Source organism: Cyprinodon tularosa, unplaced genomic scaffold, assembly GCF_016077235.1.
Source record: "Cyprinodon tularosa strain WSP-4 unplaced genomic scaffold, ASM1607723v1 ctg130, whole genome shotgun sequence".
Taxonomy (NCBI): domain Eukaryota; kingdom Metazoa; phylum Chordata; class Actinopteri; order Cyprinodontiformes; family Cyprinodontidae; genus Cyprinodon; species Cyprinodon tularosa.
Genome location: NW_024038115.1, coordinates 1,482,007 through 1,504,866, shown reverse-complemented (window position 1 = coordinate 1,504,866; position 22,860 = coordinate 1,482,007). Strand labels below are relative to the sequence as shown.

At 38.9% G+C, this 22,860-nt stretch overlaps 1 protein-coding gene across 2 annotated transcripts in view; it reads left to right on the top strand.

Moving 5' to 3' along the window:
- arl15a (ADP-ribosylation factor-like 15a) overlaps positions 1-22,860 on the top strand; it is a 129,558-nt gene that overhangs the window by 37,947 nt on the left and 68,751 nt on the right. For both annotated transcript variants that reach the window (XM_038277310.1, XM_038277308.1), the window contains exons 2-3: positions 15,200-15,344; positions 16,470-16,529. In XM_038277310.1, coding sequence (XP_038133238.1) covers positions 15,200-15,344; positions 16,470-16,529 — 205 coding nt within the window. The remainder of the gene's footprint in view (positions 1-15,199; positions 15,345-16,469; positions 16,530-22,860) is intronic.

Sequence of the window (22,860 nt, the reverse complement as noted above, 5' to 3'; positions counted from 1 at the left end):
TTCACAGACACAAATTATACATTTGAATGCAAGACTGCAGAAATATATATACTAGAATCAGCAACACTTTCTGATGTTAGGTATCTGAAATGTGTTTGTAATATTCTGAATAGGCTTATTTATTTATGTGATTCAGAAGAATTTACCAGTCAACAAAGCTGGCGTACCATAACTGCTAAGGTCATTGCATGTGTGTTTTTTAGCTGTCATGAATACAACATATTAAGTCTGTTGGATTGAGTTCTACTCCATGTAATTCTGACATCTAAGTTAAGTAATAATATCCAAGGTACAAAAGGTCACAGAATGTAGGAGTCAATGTAACTTCAAACTCATTTTCCAGTATTGTATTGATCTAATACTGGACATTTATTTAATAAAGTCAGGTAAAGATTGTCCATAAATGTTCCTGTGTTTATGAGCTATTGCATAGTTCATTATTTTGTTGTATAGAATAAAGTTATCGGCAAATGACAAAATGATCTGTTTAATTTATTACCAAATTAATATTTTTTTTAAATAACTGGCTGTTAGCAAGGGATTTATCTAATCAGTTACTCATGTGTCCTTTTAAAAATATGAATTACCACTTTGTTTGACAAACCCTTTCTGGAAATAACAATGTTTGTCTTTATATGCCAAGTTTTTTCATATTATTTTTCAGAAAAGAGACTTGTAGGCTAGTTTTATTTAGTTACATGTCAATGAATGCATTATGTATGAAATGGGCTACAAATGATGTGAGACAGTACCCTCCCCAACCGCCTATCCTTGTTATGTCTGTGAGATGAGGCCCCCCATGCTCCCCCTCTTTGGTTCATGCACACTAGTTTCAGGGTCTTCAAAAGGGGCCCCCTCAAGCTTTGATCCCTTGTATGTGTGCAGGAAAACATCTTTTTGCCCTACACTGTACCCATGAAAGTTTTTGCTGCAGCCGCATGCTAACCTAAGCAAGCAAATTGCCTGTCTCGATTTTAAAATTTATAAATTTTAACGGTCTCTAGGGACATTCCTTGAACCCCTTTACTTCTCTGAACCGTCTTATCTACCCTTTGCCTGTCTCACTGAGTAAAGGTTTTCTTTTCTGCAAGTGTAGCTCCATATTCACCACCTCAGACTTCTAATTTATTGTGAGCTGCTGCTACATTGTTTCCTATGTTGCAATGTATGCTTTTAAAAATCAATTTTAAAACCTCCTTCATAAATAGATAAATAAATAAGGGGGTTTTAGTTAAAACTTAAGTTGTGACTGATGTGCTCTTCTTGCTCTAAATAGTGCATGTGTAATTGGGAACAAGGGTGTGGACTTCAGCGTTTAACTACAAATATAATCCCTTTTCAATTGTCTCTCAAAAGCTCAGGGCTTTTCATGGCCTAGGTGGATTTCTGATAGATAATTTCCTGGTAATTTCACTTTTCAATTGGACACCTGAGGAAGAACTTTTTGAAGTGGTGGGGGCATACGGCAGTACTGAATAAAGTGAATACACAATTGTTTTTGTCACAAAAATAATTTTAAAAAAATTCAGCAAGAAAGCACACCTCTAAACTTAGTTTTTGTCGTCAGTTTACCAAGATTTAGCCTAATTTTAAATCTGTGTTGGAGAGGCAGAGCTGCCTGCTGTTGGGCCGCTGTGGCCCAAGCTGTGGCTCAGCTAACCATTGCTGTGGCGTTGACCAGTCTGTTATTTCCATTAGTGATAAAAAGTTGTTTAAAGACTTTTTTTTTTAGGCAAGAAAGTACACCTTTAAAACTTAATCTGTGTATTCAGTGAATTAAGATTATAGCATACAGTACTTTTAAATATTTTTATGGAGCTTCTCAGTGACGTAGTTCAGTTTTATTTCTAAAGTACAACAATCACAGTTTATCTAAATTATAAAAAAAAATAAAACACCAGTAAAATACTTTACAACTATAATTCAGTTCTCATTTTCTAAGAGAGCATTACTTTGATGTGTCATACACCCGGCAGCGTCTTTGCTTATCCATGACAGGGTCAGGGGGCAGTGGTCTCAGCAGAGACTCTCAGACTTCCCTCTCTCCAGACATTACCTACACATAATCTGTGGGAAACCCAAGGTGCCCCAGGGTCACCGGAGATTTAGTCCCTCCATCGTATTTTAGGCTTTCCACTTGGCCTTCTCCATGCCCGGAACACATCCCAAGGGAGTCATCCAGTGAGGCATTCAAAACAGATGTCAGAGTCTCCTCAGCTGACTCCTCTCGATATGAAGGAGAAGGGGCTCTACTCTGAGCCTCTCTTGGATGGCCGTGCTCCTCACCCTATCTCTAAGGGAGTGCCCAGCCTTAAGAAGCAATGCCAAAAACACCTGGGGCCTTTCAGAGAAATCAGGACAGCAGGCTGACAAGTTCCCTGGTATTTCCATTACCCTAGTAAAACAAACCCTGGTGCTTTATTTTCTGGAGCTTTAAGTGGAAAATGTGTTATTACTGGGTACATTATCCTTCTAGGACATCAGAATACAAATTAATTTATTACTTGTCCCTATTTAATGATCAACTCGCCATCTGAATATATACATTCAATGCAAGTACAATTAAACCCAAACCTTTTGTAGGCCTATCAGCTTTAGATCTGCAATCATTCATCCTTTGAACAACATTTTTCTACTTAGAAGGGAGCATTGCTAACATCTTGGAGTACACTAACCAGTATCACCAGTGGACATCTGTCAAGGTTGCTGAATATCAGCGTCATGGCAAGGAGGCATTACATCCTTACAGAATTTGGAGCTTATTATTAAAAGACACAGTGTCAAACATCAGTAAAAAAAACAAACAAAAAAGTAGGCAGAAATTCTTAAAAAAGAAGGACCCAATTGTTATTAGTTTTATTGGTGTTATGCCAATAATTTTTATTTTTCATGCGGAGAACAGTCAATTGTATTAGACTTTTTTCTTTATCAAAATCCTATTTAAAATGTATAGATTAAATGACACAGATATCAACTTTTTACAATCATTCTCTTTACTTTATAGATGCATGTATAATTTCTGATCAAGAACACATTTTTTAAGTATAATTTTTTTTTTCTTATTTCAGCATGTTGGAAAATATATTTACCATTCTTCTAATATAAAGATGCTCTTGTTAAAAAAATATCTCTTTTTTAGGTTTAGATTTAGGTTACTTAATTAATCCTCAACTTTCTTCCCTAGTTTGATGAGATTCAGCTTTGCAGTCTGGCTGGGTGCAAGTAGACCTGCATCTTGATTTATGATTCTTTCTTAATATCATGTTCATCAAAACATGCCTCTTGTTTGACTTATTGGTCGATAACCTCCCCTAGTGTGACTGATTTTTGTACGTCTACAAGCCGCAGCCTGATTTATTCTTACTTTCTCATTGGTTTCTCTTGTTTAGGTAAGTAATATATCACTCTTTGTATTGTAGGACAAAGAAGGTTATGAACTTAGTTGATGAGGGTGCACTTGAGCAAGGCTTAAAAAAAGGGGAAAAGTAATAACTATCATGAAAGCCTCTGGGCTTTACTCTTGACCCACTCATAGCCTCACTGAAGGGAGGCAAACGTAGAGCCCATGCAGTCCTGCTTGAAATCTGAGATGAGTCCCAGTTTCTCCACAGATGAACTGATGTTAACTTTATTGCCAAAAGAAGCATGCAACATTTATATTCTTATGCAAACCATTGTATAAGAACAATACCTTCAGGGTAGACGCACTTGCAGTACATATAAACTTAATTTATTCTTGTTTTGGACGCCAACTTTGCCTCTGTTGCCTTATTCTGTTTCGTATGTCATGATTGGTTTATACCCTTGTAGTTATAGATGACTTGAGACCTAAAGGGGTTCATGACGCTTAAGTTAAGGTGGAAAGATCACAGAAAACAACTTATAGTGTGTAAAGCTCAAAGTGTTAGTGTTAAACATAGTAGTTTTAAAAGTATCACTTTTTTCCCCATTTAGTACCACTTCTTTTATCACCTATTCAAATCACTAATTGAATAGGTGTCATACATTTCATATTGTGTTTTAAAGAATTAGAACTAGTTTAAGTTTTAGCTAAGTGTGATCAGGGGTTTTTGCTTTCCAGTTCTGATATATCTCTAGAATAGGGGTAGACAATATTTTAATATCAGTTTATATAGCAAAATAGTTGATATGACTATTAAACATATTTCTGACGTTTCAATATTCATTACTGTCTATGTTTTGGGTTTTGTGTGTTTCTATTTTTAGAAAGCAAATATTTCTAAAGTGTTAAATTCCAGAGGTTTTACAAATTTGGTCAAATAGTTTTCATAAGTTTGTACAGGATTCTCTTCAGCATTCTTGGCATCGAAATTATATGATATCAACTGATATTGTTTGGGCTCAAAACCTTCTTTTTTTACTTGAAAGAAATTTACTTGAAAGAAGCATTAAAATGAAAGATTTGACCTTACATTTTGGAGCTTATGAATACATTGTGTATTTATATATCATCAGTCAAACTGTTAGCAACTGAATGCTGCTTTGCAGAAAAATATCACTGTTTTTTTCCATCTCAAGTCGAACAAACACCAGTAGGGTTGGACAAATGCTTAACGCTAGCTTGTCTACTCTCTGTCTTGATGTGATGTTTTGCTTTTATTTACAGAAATTAGATACTTTGATACAGCTAAGGATATTTGGTCACATGAAAAACAGAGACACGAAGCGGCAGCACCCATGCCAGTGTCTCTCTAAGAAGGGATTTAAACGCCTGAAATTGTCAAGGAAAATCCCAGAGATGTTAAATAAACTCCATTCTGTGCAAGGCCTTTGATACAATTTTGGACAGTTGTGTTCATAAAAAAGCATAGTTAGACTTAAGACTGCGGTTAGACAAATCACAGATAGCATACCACCAACAGGAATCAGGTGTTGGGTTTTGTTAGAAAGTCTGACACTGATAAATCAACCAATTCCTCGATATGGTCTAAAGATGTCTGGAGTTGTCAAAAGGAACCTGACTCATAGTTTAAGACCATAGAATCTAATTTCTTGTTGTGCCTTTAGTCATTTCCTAGTCATTTATGACCAAATTCAAAAGTATTTAAAGGAATTGGTTTATTCTGTGCTTTGCGAAGTCTGTGCCTTTGCCATTACATTGGTACTGGAAAGAGTGTGTGTATGTGTGTGAACAGTAGCAGCGGGTACTTACTGCCACATCCAGATGGTGTAGCAAACAAACAAGGCTACACTGCTGGACTCCTCAATAGGAGCGTCTAGACTGGTCCCTTACCAGACAGATACAGCCTCCCATCAACCCGGCGTTTGTCAGATTTATGGTAATGGTCTTGCAACAGTCTTCCTGTCATTGACATCAAGATTTACAACACTGACAGCCACCCCCACCCCGCTGACACACACAAACACACATGTACCACCCTCATCCCAAATACTCCTATTATATTATTGACAAAAAACAAAACAAAGAAAAACACCATTAGCTCCGTCAGCATCTTTATCTCTACGTCCTTGTCTTAGATACTCCATGCTGCCGCTACTGTCGGTGCCTTTTCTATGGAGGTGAACGTTATGCAAGTGCTTGTGTGTTTATAACAGGGTAAGGAAACTCGGGGCATGAGGTCTTATACAGGATTCTTTTTTGAAAGCATCTCAAACTCTGTCAAAGAGAATAGATAAAGACCCTCTTGGGGTGGCAAAACCACCCAAGCCCCCTCTTTCTCTGCAACAATAGGTTGTGTCAGGGTATCCTGTTAATCCTTAGTGATGAAGCGTGAGCTGTTTTTTTTTTTTATTTTTATTTTTTTGTGGGATAGTCCAGGATTTTGGAGCACTGTACAGTGAGGGCTTGTGAGCAAGCTACGTTGTTGTGGTTTGGCGGCGGCCTGCAGATGGGCAGCAATAGAGGAGCAAGGATATGATTGGTGGTGGAGTGCAAGTAGAGGACAGACATAGCCCAATGTATGTGGATTAGAGCATAGCCCCTGCTTTCAAGCTGCTGTTTTTGGGGTGGTAACCCGATCTCTGGGCTCTAGCACTTGTGAGCCCAGTGGGAAAGGCTTCCTGACAGATATCCCGTCCATTCTCAGCCCAAGTGTTTTTCCAAGGCTGCCTCTCTGCCTTTGATCTGGCCTCCTCATCAGCCACACAGGGTCACAAGCTACCATGTCTGCCCAGATAGCAGAGGGCTAACCCTGGGATTGCTTACTGACTTTGAAACGGAGTGAGGTTGAAGAGAACCTGTTGTCATACGTTGTTATTTAAAAATGAGATTAAGATTATAGAATTCTGGGAACTTATCATCTTGATGTTGGCAGCCCATATTTTTTTCTTAGTTTTCTGTCTAGATTTGATTCCTTCATGAATTTTCTGATGTTTTATTTAACATATATAAACAGTCTAACAGCATTCAAAAATTGCAATAATATATATATTTTTCATTTTAACAAATTTTCTTCATTATAGTGAAACACTACCATCTTCTAAGTTGCTCAAAGGATGCATTGTGTTTTGTCCAAAAGCTGGGGGCGCTATGACTTCACTTTACGGTCGTCGTGTGTTTTTGTGTGTGTGTTTTTTTTTGTGTTGGTTTCCAGCTTGTCTCCTTGTCCAGACACCTTAGCATCAGGGCAAAAGTGTTAGAGCTCTGAAATGAGGGCCAGACAGACAGAAGTGGGATGAATGAGCTGGTTTGCAGGGTTTGATAGGGAAGGAGGGATGGGGACGGTGGGGGCCATTGCTTTAGAATGAAAAGATGATCTGCCTGCAAAGTAGTTTTAAGGCTGGGCTTTCCTTTTTCTGCTCACAGACAGGCACTCGTTATGGATCGTGGGTAAGACTCGGTCTGCTGCACAGACTGAAATTGGAGTTGCTGCAAACAGTGTTATGATCAAACTGTTAAAATTATTAATAAAGATGCTTTATTTTGGTCCAGCAGATCTTTGTCACGTGTTGATATGAACAATGGAAAGCAAAACTGTATTTACATCGTTAACACGTTTGTCTGCAACCCAAACGGTCCCTGGTTTCCTTTACAGTGTTTAGGAGTCTTAATTCCCTAGAATTTAGGTAGGTGATCTATTTTTGATTCTCTGGCTAATGAACGCCAACTGTTTAGTGTCTTAAACCAGCCAACGTTTTTGTTCTGCCGAATTGCAGTAAATCTTGAATTTCATCACCTGCAGCTATGGTTGAAGGCACGTTGGAGTTTATCAATGCCAAATCCACTTCTTGTGTTATTTATTCTGCTGTCGGGATGTTAAGAAAACAGTCTGTCGTGCCTGTAGTAACAAGCACATTGCCTTCAGTGTCATTTTTCCTCCAGCCTCAGGGAAATTCTCTTGCCAGGCGATGCTGGTCTCAGAAAGGAATGCCAGGAGGAATTCAGACACTAAACCTGCAGATCTTTAATGTTATTAATGACAATATATTATACAGCAGGAATCTAATTCTGTTCAGAAAAAGCATGGGAAGAGTCCAGAGCCTCTGCCATGCCCCTCTTGCTCTTTAATGAGAATGGCATGCAGAGAGCTCCCCCACCTCCCCCCCTCACTCACTGTACTGAAACATAACGTATGCCCCCCCCCCCCCCAACTTGCTTCAAAGCGGCAAATAACAACAACAACCGAAGGGGGTGGTGGGGTTGACTGTGGATGAATGAGTGTGGCCATCCATCCTCCCCCCTCTTTCTATGTCGCACTACCTCTACCCCCCCCCCCCCCCCCCCCCCCCCCCGCATGCTTTTTCCCCGTCATCCCTGATGGCCCTCTTTCCTGTATGTCCTCCTCCGCCGCACACTCTTGTTATGACTGTGGATGGTGTGTATTACACACATAGCTGTTGGCACTACTCCTTCACTGGGACGCCCATATAAAGGACTGTCATTTGCAAAGGTCAAGAGTGAGCCCTGCACGCAAGTGTTGTCCCGACACTTGGTCTGGAAAAATAATAACGGTCTGCTCGCCCATCAGTGTCCTGTGTCTGTCTGGCTTCAGTGACCATGTCAGCTCTTGCCAGTGTCTTAGATGTCCCTTATCTTTTTTTTTTGCTGTTGTCTCATTTTGTCTTGTTGTCAGGAAGGTCCAACAAACAAAGAAACTTTTGCTTGTTTTTCGTTGTGTTTTTAGGTATAAAATTTAGATCCGAGGAAGTTGTATTTTGACTTAATAGTAGCATGACCTGACCAATAACTAAATGAACCAATATACGCAATAGAAGCCTAATAAAAATACCAAAAAGTCAACTTTTGTAGCACATAATTCTGTATCTCAAATATCATTATCTTCATACAGAGCAGTTTCCCTCTTAACTATTTTGTAAATTTTTTAGTTCTCACCTGTTTTCATGTTTCTTTCTTAGGTTTGTAGAAGCGTACTTCTGTAAAGTGTGTTTTATTTTTCAGGAAAATAAATGGAAAAAACACACCGAAAAAGGATAATCATTTTAAAATGGAGGTAGTTATGTTTGTTAAAACCACAAATAAAGAGCCATAAATGTGTTAGTAACTAACCAAGTAATCAAGCCCGTATTCTGATCAACCAAAGAACCAACCAATCAGTCAGTCAGTCAGTCAGTCAGTCAGTCAGTCAGTCAGTCAGTCAGTCAGTCAGTCAGTCAGTCAGTCAGTCAGTCAGTCAGTCCATCCATCCATCCATCCATCCATCCATCCATCCATCCCGTAAGAACAACCAACTAGCACACCAGCCAACCAAACAACCAACCTGTCAACTATTCAGCCAACCTACTAATTGACCAGCTATCCACCAAGTGAATGACTCTGCCAGTTAGCTAGCCAGCCAAGCACCCTACTTGGGCAACAGTTTGGTCTGCCTCTCACCAACCATACTCAATCAAGGATAATTTCACAGATTTTGATCACACAGGAAATTGCAGACCCTAATATACCTTATCTTGCCCTGCAAGCTGGATTGTCTCGTGATCTGCTTTCAGTCACACAACAAATCCATCTTGAAAGACTCCCGCTAATACGTCCATCTCGTAACAACCAGTAAGTCAGGCCAATGACATGTAAGCAGTGTTTTTTGAGGCGGGACATGTAGGAATGACAATAATCAGAAGGGCCTTGCCGGGGCATGACAAGCATGGCTACGCTGGAGGACTCACCTGTTTGACTCAGTTTTAGTTAAAATGGTGACAATTTCTCGTTTAAAAAAAGGAGCATAGAGAAGCATGTAGTGAATTTGTAGATGGGAAAGATATCTGTGCTTTCCAAGATTTGAAAAAACTTTGATTTATCAGCTTACACTGCTGAAACATCACGATGTGGATACTAGCCGGCGCTTTACCCAATCAGCTCAAAGTATTGTACTAAACAGTGTTGTTTTCGTCAACAATAATGATGACGAAATATTACGTTGACGCTATGTTTTTTCATGACGATAATAAAACTCTTTCAGCTGTGCTTGTACAGAAATGGGTTTTTGTATGCGTTTAGCTCAGAGTCTGCGCTTTGTGCTCCCGACTGATGGTTCTCTCTCAGCAATATGGTTCTTCCTGCTCTCGCTACTTAATAAACTATACGTAGCTGATCATCCTCTGCCAAGTGGAAAAAGTCCCTTTGTCTATCTATCAAAATTATATTTCTTCCAGCTCACAAGAGTTGATACAAAATATTCTCTACCAAAAGGAACCTAAATTTTATCCAAAGCAAATATTTAATTGCGTATTGTTTATTTTTGGATAAAGACCCAAATGAAAAGGTACATAGATCTTTGAATATTTCTCTCTCGTTGTTCTCGTTTCTACCTATTCAAATAAGATGTCAATGTTTCCTTGTATTGTCATTACTTATTTTGGCACATTTATTGTTTATGTTTTGATAACCTCAATAAATATACTCAGCCCACCCTGTTTCTGTACATGTACCGTGGTCTTGCTGTGGCGTTTGGCAAAGATGAAATCGAGTCAAATGTTCCCAAACCCCTGAACCGCTGTACAGGTACTATGTAAAAGCTCTGATTAAGTAAAATATCACATATTTGCTGCAGAGTTCATGAGATGCAGTCTAAACTGGGTATGAGTTTTAGAAGTTATTAGTTATCCAATTTAACACTGATACCCATACGATACTGAATCAATGTTCTGAAGAGTTTGAATAAGGGTTTTACTAATACTTTACTATCCTAATTTTCCAGAGTACTGTGCTTTGTTTTTATTAAGAGGCGTCTCGTATCATCCAGCAATATTAAGAGGTGCTGTGCTTTAAAAAAACGACAGGGAAAACCAGATCCATACAAACCAGGAGCTTGTTAAGAGTTCCTCAGTTCTGAGCATGCTGTCATCGTTCCTCTGCCTATTTTCCTGTCCTGTGGTGTCTCGACTTCAGCCAGAGAGTGAAACATGAACTAGTCAGCCGCTCTGGTGATTGTGGTTTTCCTCTAACCCACATTCATTACTTCTAAAAACACAAAGTGGTTTTCTCTAAAAGAGCCTGTCCAACTGAAGCCAATGAATTTCTACCATGATGGATGGCAATTAATGGACTTCATCTGAACCCTGTTTCTTGTGTTTTGAAACGGATTTACTTTGTAAATATTTCATGATATTATATACATTAACCACTTTCCTATTGACGGACCTGAGTTCAGCACGATTGAAAGGCTTCTTTGAGGACAGCCAGGAGTCGTCTAACAGTATTTCTTATGTTATCTATGTCTTTTTGTTTTGTGGGTTCTCTATTGTTGAAGTGTTGTTACATCTTCATAAATTCAGTGTCTGATTGATCTTTGATTCATCGTCAGGTAGCCCAGCTATATGACCCATTAAACACTTCAAAACTTCTATGGCTCATTTTTCTTCTGTCTACCTTTCATCAATTTCAGTACCAATAAAAGGGGGAAAAAACATAACACTGCTTTTGGCCGAAACAATATGATTCTCATTTTCATTAAGTGCGGCAGTAAGCTTTCACAACAGTGAGGTAATGTCTCAGCAGGTCCTTAGGGAAACATGGGTGAAACAAATCCACAAGAGGCAGCTAATCAATAATGTCTAGGGATGGCAGACTTTTTTATGTGGAGTTGTTTTGGCAGGATGGTAGCCCCTTTAATGCACTCTCTTGCTCTAACAAGAGATTTATAATGTGTTTAATAAAAACACTTGATTTTTCAATATTAAATCATTTAATTTGAACCTTACATTACCTTGGGAATTCTGTTTTTTTTTTTATTTCTTTTATATAATAACTTTTTTTTTCCAATTTGAAAATAAAAGTGTAGGAAACCTTTTTATTTCATTAAAAATAAAAACCTTTTGGCTGCAAGTGGAGCACCACATTTACACTGAAATGTTTAATTATCAGTCTAATGGTTCATAATCAGCTTTATTTGAACAAGTGTGTCTGTAAATATGAATTTCAAAGTCTCCCCTCTATTTTTGAAATTGATTTATTTAACTGGTCCATTCTAACATGTTAATTTAGCTTCGGTTTAAGCAGTTCTGTTTTTAGCTAGACATAGAATTAAGGATTTATTTGTCTTGCTGATATTGAACCTCCTCGCTTGTCTCGTCTCCAACAGGTTTTCTTTTAGTGCTATCCTGTATTTAGCAGCATCTATTTTTCAACCTACAACCTGTAAAGAATAGAATCCCCACAGTGGGAGGTTGCCACCACATTCAAAGGTGGGGATGCTTTCTGGGTGGTTGATCAGCGGTGTGATATTTCCGCACCACTTAGTGCTTTCAATGAAGGCTAATTTGGTCCCATCTTAACGGAGCACCTTCCTCCACCTGTTTGCTGTTTCCCCTACATGGCTTGTGGCAAAAAAAAAAAAAAAAAAAAAAAAACGGGACGCTTTATGGCCTTCCTGCTGTCTTTCTTCGTGGCACTCTTTTGCGAGGGACAGATTTGTGGGGTTTTCCTGTTGACAGATTATCCCACCTGAGGGATTGATCTCCGCAGCTCCTCAAGAGTTAAAATGCACCTTTATCTAGCCTATCACTTAAGGCAGACGGCCTTCTCTAGGTAGGTTTACAAATGATTGAAGATTGCTCCATGCAGTGTTCAAGTTTATGATACATATTTTTTCACTGAAGTCTCTCTGAAACTATATCCTGCTAATTTAGCCTCTGCAGAATAGAGATATTTCTACCAAAAAACAGTCTAAATACAGGTAGATTATCCTGTAATTATGTTTCTTCTAATTTATCCATCTTAATTTATTTAGCAATACTGGATTAGAAAGCTCAGTATATGGATCACTGTAGTGGGTTTCTATTTCTAAACCTTAATTTTTTTCCCCATAACGTTTGACCTCGGTCACATTAATTCCTAATACAATCCATTGTTTCCTTTGTATGTGCAGGTTAAAGGGTGTGGATACTCTAGCTAGGTAATCTACACATTGTGTATAATCTCAGCTGTTTTTCTGGATGACTGGGAGATCTAAGGAGTAGTTAAAGGCCAGAATGATTTGAGCTCGGTGACACAGCACACTGTCTCTCAAATCATCAACTCTGGGGGTGACTGGGCAGGGGTAAGCCTTGAGGTAAGCAAAAGCCTTTTCGACATATTTATTTTTCCCCTTTGAGGCTTTTGAGCAGCTCTCCTCGTCCATCTTGTGCTGTCAAAGAGGGCCAGAGGTGGGAGCTGCCATCTCTTTCTCTCACAGGGGCGACTGTGTACATGAGGACCCCAGGGTCAGGCCCTGGAAGCTCCTTTAGTTACTGTTGTGAAATCCTCTCCATTTCCACATACGCAGCCAGCGAGGCCGCTGCCGTCTTTGTTGTCATTTACACACAATGGGAGGGGGGAGTGAATAAATAAGTCATCCAGCTTACCAAAAGCCTACCTACCTTTTCCACTTTAAGATAGACTTTTGACTCACAGGATTGACATCAGATAAGTTGATCTAATCTTCCACTGAAACTTTTAGTGTTGCTGGAGGGAAAGAGGGTGACAACCAACAGAGTAGAATGACCTAATTAAACCAAGTTTGTACATGTGCTCACCCATCTGACATGCGTGTGTTTCTGATCTTAGCCGTTTTTCTGGAACAGGAGAATGTTTCCTGTTAAAGCAGACGGGTGGGTTCATGCAGGAGTCGGGGGGTCGGGTTCCTCAGCCCACGTCTGGTTCTGCTGAAGCAGATTCCCCACATCCCCATCAAACAGCAGCCCTGAAAACTGACCCTGGCTGGTGCTGATATTTTGGGGGTCAGGAGGAAGAACCAAAGATTTGAACATGGTTTCTGCGCATTTATAGGTAATTTATTTTTTCCAAAACATCATACGTCTTAAGTTTATGTTAATAAATGATCAAGAATATGTTGTTGCTTTATCAAAAAAAAAGATCTATGATGGATAAACAGACATTATTACTGTATAGTTACCCTTAATAAATAGAACAGTATAAGTACGCCACATCAGCATTTACATGGACAGAAGTTCAAGTACCCTTATATTTTGTTGTCTTGTTACAGTCTTTGGTAAAACAGGGTGATCTGCTGAGATGAGCAAAAAAAAAAGAAAAAACCCTTGTTGATGTTCCACATGAAATGTGATATACAAGATGGATGGGACGTGTGTGTCGGCCCTGCCTTGTCCAGACTGGTTCCTGTCTTGCTAATAAAATAGATCTCTTGGATACCAATCTCTCCACACACAAGTTTAAGGATCTCATTCACGGTTCTCACCGCATTTAGTCCCTAATATCTCACAGCAGGGGGTTCTGTCCCAGGCTGTGATTCATGGAGTGACAGGATCTGCCCTCAGTGACCGTGTTGGCCTAGTCAGTCAGGGTGCAACATGCAGGCAGAAAACATGCTGGGTCGCCACTAAGCTGCATATATTTCCATGTTTGCTTTAGTCCTATGTATGTGGGGGAATTATAATGATTTATCCCATAGATTTATTTTATCATGACTTGTTGGTTTTATTAATTTTAAAATGTCCTAATTTCTGCAATTAGAATAATTTTTACGTTTTAAAGGCTATTGAGAGTATTTGATTACTAGTCTTTCCCCTTTAAATTTGACTCATACTGAGCATGCATTTGGTGATGGTGGGAGGGAAAGATTCCCCTTAAACAAAGAAGGAAGGGAACTGCTGCAGGCTTCAATCAAAGGCAATTGGACTCCTATACAGAAGTTTTTCTCTATTCAGGAGGCTCACATTTAAGCCACCTGGAGTTGGAGAGCTACTTTTTTTTTTTTTTTAACCAACTGAGGTCCACCCACTGATGAGTCTTTCAAGTCAGATGCTTGTTGGATTTCTGTTTAGAATCAGTCTAATTGATGGTGTAAAGTTGAAACAGTAACCCTCCCCTTCTTTAAGTGCTGTTTTCTCTTTCACAAACATGGCTTTCGTTACTCTTCCTCCCTTTCACTCCAACTAAAATTGAAACATCATTGTCATCAAAAGTGCATCATGTTTTAGAGGTCCAAGTAGTCCACTTAGTCTTTCCCAGAGTTGCTAGCTCTCTTGCGCTATGCAATGCATTGATGCAGTTGTTGTTTGTTTTCTCCATAGTAGGATAGAATGCTCTGATGAAAGATTGCCCTGTCCAAGTTACTATTAAATGATATGATGACTTATAAATATAGAGTATGATGAAGTTGCTGTAAGGAGTCAGGTAGGGATGCCCCGATACAACCTTTTCAATCCCGATATGATACTGAAATTACAGCTTTTGGTATGGACTAATATACATTTCTGAATTAAATATCAGATTGAGACATTCCTAGTGTCAGTGTTTAGGTGTTGGTGTGGGAGTTTGAATAAGGTTCTATTCTATTAGAGTAAATAACTTCTTAATCTTCATAATGCTTGGCAGCAATGGGGGCCTTAAATACTCATCTATAGAGAACAACAATTAGCTGACGGAGCGCTTGTATCTGTTTCTGTTTAATCTTCTCCTGATTCTTCTAGAATTGAATGTTTTTCCATCTCGTTTCTTTTTTTGAGATATGTTTAATAAAGATCAGTGCAACTCTTCTGTTGTGGGTGCTAAATAGCTTTACACCATAGTTCATGCATTTTTTATTTGTTTTCAGTAGCTGATGCTAAAGATAGTAGCACCCATGGAGGCCCAAATGCAATCAATTTTTTGGTTGATTTAAAAGTTTATGTGGAAATTAGTATGAAGGTGGAAAGGACTTGATCCATGGTTCATCCAACAGCATTTGGCTTCTCTTTTTCAAGCCGAAATCACTCTTTGGTTCCTCCACACTAAACATTAAGTTGTTTGTTTGCTTTGTTTCAGTGTTTTTGGGCACTGTGCTGTAAAGGACCCCCACCGCCGAGACCAGAGTATGACGTAGTGTGCATCGGCCTGACGGGGGCAGGGAAGACCAGCTTGCTCTCGCGGCTCTGCAGTGAGGGCAGTGACGGCATCGTTCCAACAACAGGTATGCGCTCTGTGGACATCGCTGTACATAGATGGAGTATAAAGATTGTTCCGTTGGGGTGAGGAGATGCTGCTGGGAAATCAATTTGGCTTTTAACACATGAGGAAGTTTTCCACCAAGGGAAAGAACGTCCCCAGTGTTTGTTCCAGAGTGGATGCCAAGATGTCACCAGCCCAAGCTTTGTTTCTTTGCTCCAATCACCTTGGAGGCTGGTGTGATTATCTGCATCTAGGAGAGCAGGAGAGTGTTGTGTTAGTGCACATCATTTTCCTGTTGGTGAACACTCCTTTCCATATATGCAGTAGTGTCCCTTAGGAACAACGACATTCCCACCCTCCTCTGCCCATCTCTGACAGCAGGCCTGTTGAGCTGTTGCAGAAGTTCCATCCTAAATCTCGTCTTTGTCCTGTTGAAGCTAAACATAAAGGCTCCAAAATGTGCAGCTTATTACTATAAGTCAAAATTTTTTCTGGGGGATTGAAACCATGTCTGACCCTCCTGCTCGGTAGTCTATAATAGATAAAGTTTGGTGATTATCTGTCCTAGCTGAGAGGCATGTCAGTGAGAGAGTGAGCTGTCATTGCCTCTTGCATCTGCCAGTGTTTTCATAAGCAGAAACACGAAGAGGTAAATCTCCTGTGGTTTCCCTCACTTCTCACTGAAATATTTCCCTGTTAATTAGCTCCGAAGTGAAACTTGGCAATAAATTTAGCTTTGCAGAAAATGATGCTCTTCGATTTCCCGCATCTGTTAGTGTTGTTTTGAAAAGAGTGGATCTAAATCTATTCCTTCTCTTCATTTCTTCACTGCGATCTTCTGTTTCCCATTCAGACCCCACAAAGAAGGACCACATAGCTTGGAGAAATGCTTTTGATATTAACTCAGTTCTCCAACAAACCCAACATAGCACTTTGCTGCTTGGCTTTTTAGATTTCTTTCTTTTCTCAGGACCACCAAAATTGCATTTCTTGTTTATGACTAATATGTCTTTTTTACTTTGAGGGATTATAAAAATTGCAGACTGAGAATTCTTAGTCAATATAATATTAAAAAAATTGGTATGGTTGGTGTTATTTCATGTTGAAAAGAGACTTTTCTGTTTATACCCACATTCTCTTTTTCCAGGTTTCAGTATCAAGGCAGTGCCATTTCCAAATGCCATCTTAAATGTAAAAGAACTTGGAGGTAAGGAACACTTATCCTTTAAGAAACCTTTTGAAACCTTCTGTAATATAAAAAAAAAATCCTTTTAAATGGGAAAATATTAAACTTTAAGATCTGTTGTAGTTAAACTCCTCACTACATCAGTGTTCTTTAAGGCAATGATTTTTATTTTGCAGCTGTCTGGTTTCTTTGCATTTTGCAAGGGCTACATGTTTTTCTGTAGACACATTACAGTAATATTTTCTCACCTACAGATGCCTCTTAATAATTAAAAACAGTTACTACAATTTATTATTATCATTGAAATATTTTTTGCCTTTATTTTTTTCAAACTGAATACTTTAAATTCTTGAAACAAATTATATAGTTGCTCAGAAATTACTCAGTAGTTTTTAAACTAACATTTGAATGATGATGATACTCTGCGTTTTATTTGCGTCTGTCATGTTTTCACTCTTAATATTCAGCACAGATAAGATGCACCCCTGGTTGGTTGCCCAAAGGTTTTTATTTTTTTTTATAAGGTTAACTGTATTAGGCTTGAAGAATTCATCTTTCTCCAACATTATTTTTGGGTTTTTTTTAAAGGAAGAGTTGTGCAGCTTTTTTCTGTCCAAAATGTTTTAATATTTTGTGCTCAGGGAGGCAGATGCAAGCTTTTTTTTTTGCAGGTTTTGCAGGAAGTGGGAACCCTACTTTGGAACGGGCACGTGTGTGACGCATCCCACACTGTTAGGGTTTTCTGAAGTGGTTGTACAATCTGCACGCTGTTATTCTTGGAAATGTGCAGCACTCAAGGAAACTGTTTAATGAGCGCAGATGAAGGTTCAAATACACGACCATAACAAATACACTGAGAGTTTTTCATGGAAGCCTGAGGAGAGTTCGGCCTCTCTGAAAAGCACCTCAGCTGTAAAGAGGAAGAAAAAAAAAGGTCTGGTTAATTTTTTTTAAAGTACGATATTCACTGTATGCATATGACAGGTGCAGTGGATATTTATATAAGGCTCAACCCGAAGTAGCCTCCTGAAAAGAAAGGGTGAAACTCACACTCGCATATACACAAAGAGGCACTGCAGAGACCACCAACAAGGATGCTACCAAATTTGGACAGAGCACATTAGACGGTTTTCAAAAGAGGTTTTACTGGATTGGGTCAGGCCTAGTCTGGTAATGGCAACATTATTGTGGTTGGCAAAACACTCGTTCCACGGGTGACAGCTCTGATTTAGAGATGATGGTAAAGGCTGCCACCACAGCAAAGAAAGATGAAAATCGCTTCTCTCCTTTTTTTCTGTTTGCCAGCCCCCCACTGAATGTCTACAGTTCTGCTCCTCTTTATGTACCTACACAGAGCTCTTAAATTACAGGGATTTATGTTGCAATCTCTGTATTGGAGAGAGGGGAAGCGAGCACATGATCCACATGTTTGACTGCTTTACTGGCTACTATCAATTTCCGACTAAATGTTAGGTTTAGGTTTAGTTTGAAGGAGAAAAGTTGACATCTTTTGCCAGCTCTTTTTCTGAATAAAACTGACGCTTTTTTGTATTTTTTAACGTGAAATTGTATGACTTTTTAAAATGTATATACCAGTAGCTTAGCCTGGTTGCATACAAAGCTTTTCAGAAAGATGACTGTGTCCAGCTGGTCTGATATTTGTTATGTTTGTGTTTTGGAGTTTATTTTTGCTCATTTTGTTAGTAAATAAGGCCCTGAGTATATTTGTCATAGCAACATCAAGTGACCGGAGGTACAGCATTATATTATGTATCTATGCAAGTGGTACACAGGGAAGTATTGGTGCTAAGCAAGTCAGCAACTCCCAGCGCAGATGTAAAAAGAAAACAAGAAAAGTCCAAATTTCCAATGTATAAAGCACATCAAAATATTGGATTTCAATCAGAATAAGACTCAAATAGTGCTCAGAATACATTATAAACTTTGGTGTTTACTGAATTTGGGTGTGAATGGCCGGGAGGGGGGGAGTTTCTGTCACACATGCTAGAATCCATAAAACTATTCAAGATCAGATTTAGTTCAAGTCTCATAAACAATGCAGTTACCGCTAGAGTTTATATGAGTAAAAAGGTTTAGCCTATGACTTTTTGTTTATTAATTTTACTTTATGTTTATGCATTTAGCAGATGCTTTTGTCTAAAGCGACTTAAAAAGTAGACACAATGTTACCGTTATCGTCAATATGACAATAAGTTCTCTATAGGAAAATCCCTAATCAGAGTCAGGGGTGACAGCAAAGAGATAGAGGGAAGTACATAAAGAGTAGAGGGGTATACAGCTATAGGTAATAGTTAGGATAGGAGGTGCTCTTGGAAGAGTTGGGTCTTTAGGAGTTTCCTGAAGATAGACAGGGACGCTGCTGTTTTTTGTAGAGCTTGGTAGGTCATTCCACCATCTTGAAACAACACATGAAAACAGTCCGGATTGTCTTAAGCGTGGTGTAGGCACTGCTGGACAACAATCAATTGATGACCGCTGAGACAGAGTTGTGACATATGCCTTTGTTAGAGGGTTCAAGTAGACAGGAGCGGTACCCCTAAGCACTTTGTTGGCTAGCATCAGGGACTTGAATTTGATGGGAGCAGCAAGGGGTAACCAGTGAAGCTCAATGAACAGAGGGCTGAGGTGAGACTTTTTGGGCTGATTTAAGACCAGACACTACCACGTTCTGGATCATTTTTGACAGTTTTATCATACAAGCTGGGAGACTATTTAGGAGTGGGTTACAATAGTCCAGGTGGGAGATAACAATATATTGCACCAAAAGCTAGGTCGCGTATTGGGTTAGGCATGGCTGGATCTTTCTTATGTTTAGTAGTTTGAAGCGACAAGATCGAGAAACTGAGGTAAAATGATCTTTTAATGTCAGCTGGTCATCGATCATGATCAATCTGTGGCACGGTAGCACGCACAACCCATATACGGAGGCCTTAGTCCTCAACGTGGCTGACCCAGGTTTGAATCTGACCTGTGGTCCTAAACTTTTAGGGAAGTGTTGGCCTATTGGTTAGAGCAGTGCGCTTGTGCACGTTGAAGGTTGCGTATATCAGGTTTGATTCCCACAACCTGCACTCTGGGTCTCTGAGCAAGACTGTTAAACATATGTCTTACCCTGATGCTGTGTCCCGGTCTGTGTTTTGTAGAAAAGGAGATTTTTTCCGCTTTGATGTTCTGTTCGGAGGCTTTGGGGAGGATTCACTTTAACATGGAGTTGCTGTAGGTCGTGCCGATCTTCGACCATGCCAAGCTGCCGCTTTATAGCCAGGGATTGCGGGATCGTGTGGCTTTATTAAGTAGCTGTGTCAATTGTCACCATCTGGCTTCCTAATAATTCTGTCTGTCAATGTCTGCTCATCGTGTTCAAAGCTTAAATTCTAAACACTATCAGAACAGACACTTGGTGTATCACCTTATCTTATCATGATTTACTGGGTTTTGGTATTTTTTGTGAAGACGTATAACATGGCTCTGCACCTTTTAATACATGCAAAGAAACGGTGTAATGGAATAGAATGTAATACCGCAATAATTTTTAAAATAGTATTTAAATTAAATAAGAAGTTAGGAAGTTCATACTTGATTAATCCTGACTCTAAAAAGTACTTGATATCTTTTTGTTTATTTCTCTTCACTAAGCATTAATTAACACACGGAAATAGCTGTTTCTAGTTCTTGTTCATAAATTACTTTTTAGGCACCTCATTAACAAATTTTTTGGCCTGTTCTAGTTATTCCTAGAACTATCAACTTCAAGTGGAAATAAAAAGTGTTATAATCCTTTGAAAAGAAGTTGTTTGTTTTTTCTGGTGGCAAGGTAGAGATGGGCTGTCCGTGCTCGACACAGCTGTCTGGATGTCCAACAAGGAGACATTTATGTTCGTCCACCTTCTTTCTCTCTGCCCCTTTCCTTTTTGAAACACTGATTAATGGCCCATCATTTATATAACACCAACATTTTGCACCAGAGGATAAATACACCACAGCAAAGGGCTACCAATTAATGCTGGCACTCTTCTATGTGGAAATTATCCATGACATAAGAAAACCTACATTTGTTATTTTCAGTATTAGATGTTATTTAGCTCTGGTGATTTTACGGCATCTGTGGTAAAAAAAAAAAAAATCCTCAAATAAAATGTTTTAGTTGTTTTTTTTTATTTCTGTTTATGTATTTCCATGGGGCCATCTGGCATTTGCCATTTCTGCTGTCATAGATGACATTTAGATTCTTTTTAAATTGTTGATAAAAAAAAACAACTTTGCATTCTGATTTTCAAACATGTAAAGCTGCCATGTATCTTCGCCTGAGTTTTATTCATGAAACTGTTTCACACCGAGAATCTGAATCTGCTGATCTTTTGTCTGGCAGAAGCATTTGTTACTCGGCTAGTGTCAGGTATAAGGATTAGGTGGGAAGGGCACCTCTGGTGTGTGTGTGCGGGTGGGTGGGTGTGTGTGTGTGGATAGTGATATGACGTCAAGTCTAGACGGGCAATTTCACAGTGTGCATTCATGTCACGCAGTGACAGCTGATAACATGGTCCTAATAATCACAACTCACTGCTGTTGTTCTTTAGTGCTATGGCTGCTGTTGGGAGTTACGCTCTGGGATTTAGGGAGGATCGATTTGTTTAAATAAACCGCACAATATTTGCACCTGGCTGTTTAAGAAAACATTTGTTGGTAGAACAAAATGGCTTTGCTGTGTCATTCTAAGCCTGGTATTTGATTTTATTTGTGAAGGTACACATGCGTGTCTGATGTAAGTGAAGAATGCATTCATGGCTTGTGAAGCATACAGAGTTGAAATATGCTAAGACTTAACTTGCCACTGCAAATATAACCACAAAGAGCATACGAAGAGAAGAGGAGGAGGAGGATGCAGTAAGATGACAGACAATCCATCAGCTGCCAGTAACTAACAGCAGGCGATGAAAGTATGCAAGCCCATCTTTAAACAAAACCAGTGCAAGGTAGTCATCACAGATCAGATGTGACTCTTGAATGCTATCATGTATCCTGGCAGTTTGGGCTCCTATGCCTAGTGGGGGGAGTTTTTGCAACCGTAAAGTAATTTGTAAATTGCCACATTGGTTTAAAGTCGATGATCGGAGTTGACGTTCTGACTTTCACAGTTCTGAGGATCTGTATGAAACTGATCTCTATTTTTAGAGCCTCTTTCAAGAGTATCCCCTGTTGATGCTGACCGAACGGTGTGAGACAGTCACTGTTGTTATCACTGTTAGCGTCTTGGGAAAGATTTGGTTAAACTGCTCTGTGGTTAAATTTCTGTAACATTCATAAACTCTAAACATTCAGTTTCAATGGTCCAAATCGTGGGAGAAGTTTAAACATGCTTTTTATTTCCTGGTAACTTAGGCTCAACAGGATAAATGTTAAATGGGGTTGGGTATGATGTTATATAAATATCAATAATGTGGTGAAGTATCACTTTTAGCCAGCCCCATTACTTAACTCTGAACAGCTGTAACAGTCATAGTACGATGTGATGGATCTGTCTCAACAATGTAGAGTTAGGGTTTAAATGGCAGGCAATGATTAAAGAGCTGGATTGTTGAAATCAACAGTTGTTGTCAACTATGTGCATGTATAAGAAGGTCTGATGTTTTATCTGAGCCAAACTTCACTCTGGAAACTGTTTACTCTGAATCGGGTTTACATCACAATCTGCAGCCAAAGTGTTTTTTTTTTTTCTTTTCACTTCACAAGCCAACTTTCCGTTTTTTTTTTTTTTTTTTTTTTTTACCCCAAAGTCCCACCAAATGTTGCCAGCCTTCCCTTCTTTTGTGCATTTTAGCCATCTCGTTTTGTAAGAAGTATTGTCTGCTTTTCATTAAACTCACTGCAGGGATTTTCTTTGGCCAACCTTTGGTGAGTTAAAATAGGAGTGAATAAAATAACAACTTGCAACATTTATCGAAGTGAAAACTGCGAAAAACTAAGAACACCTGGAGATAAATTGTTGAGTTGGTGATTGCCAGTATTACAACTTGACATGTCCTGGCCATTGCTTTCAAAGTTAACTAAAATATTGTTTTATGGTGCAGAAGCTGGAGAAGAACCGGACTGCAAAATAAAATGTAGTGAACAAGTCAATATTCTCAATGTTGTAATATAACTATTACAACAAGGTCTTTTTCATATCATTAGTATAACTGCTATGATGAATAGATGTACCTTAACGTTTTTGCTTTATTAATGTACTGTAAGAATTTCAAACTAGACCATACCTGATCACAAATAATCCAAGCCTTAATATTGGATCGGTTTATTACAAGATGAAATAAGAGGCCGATAATACCAACACGTT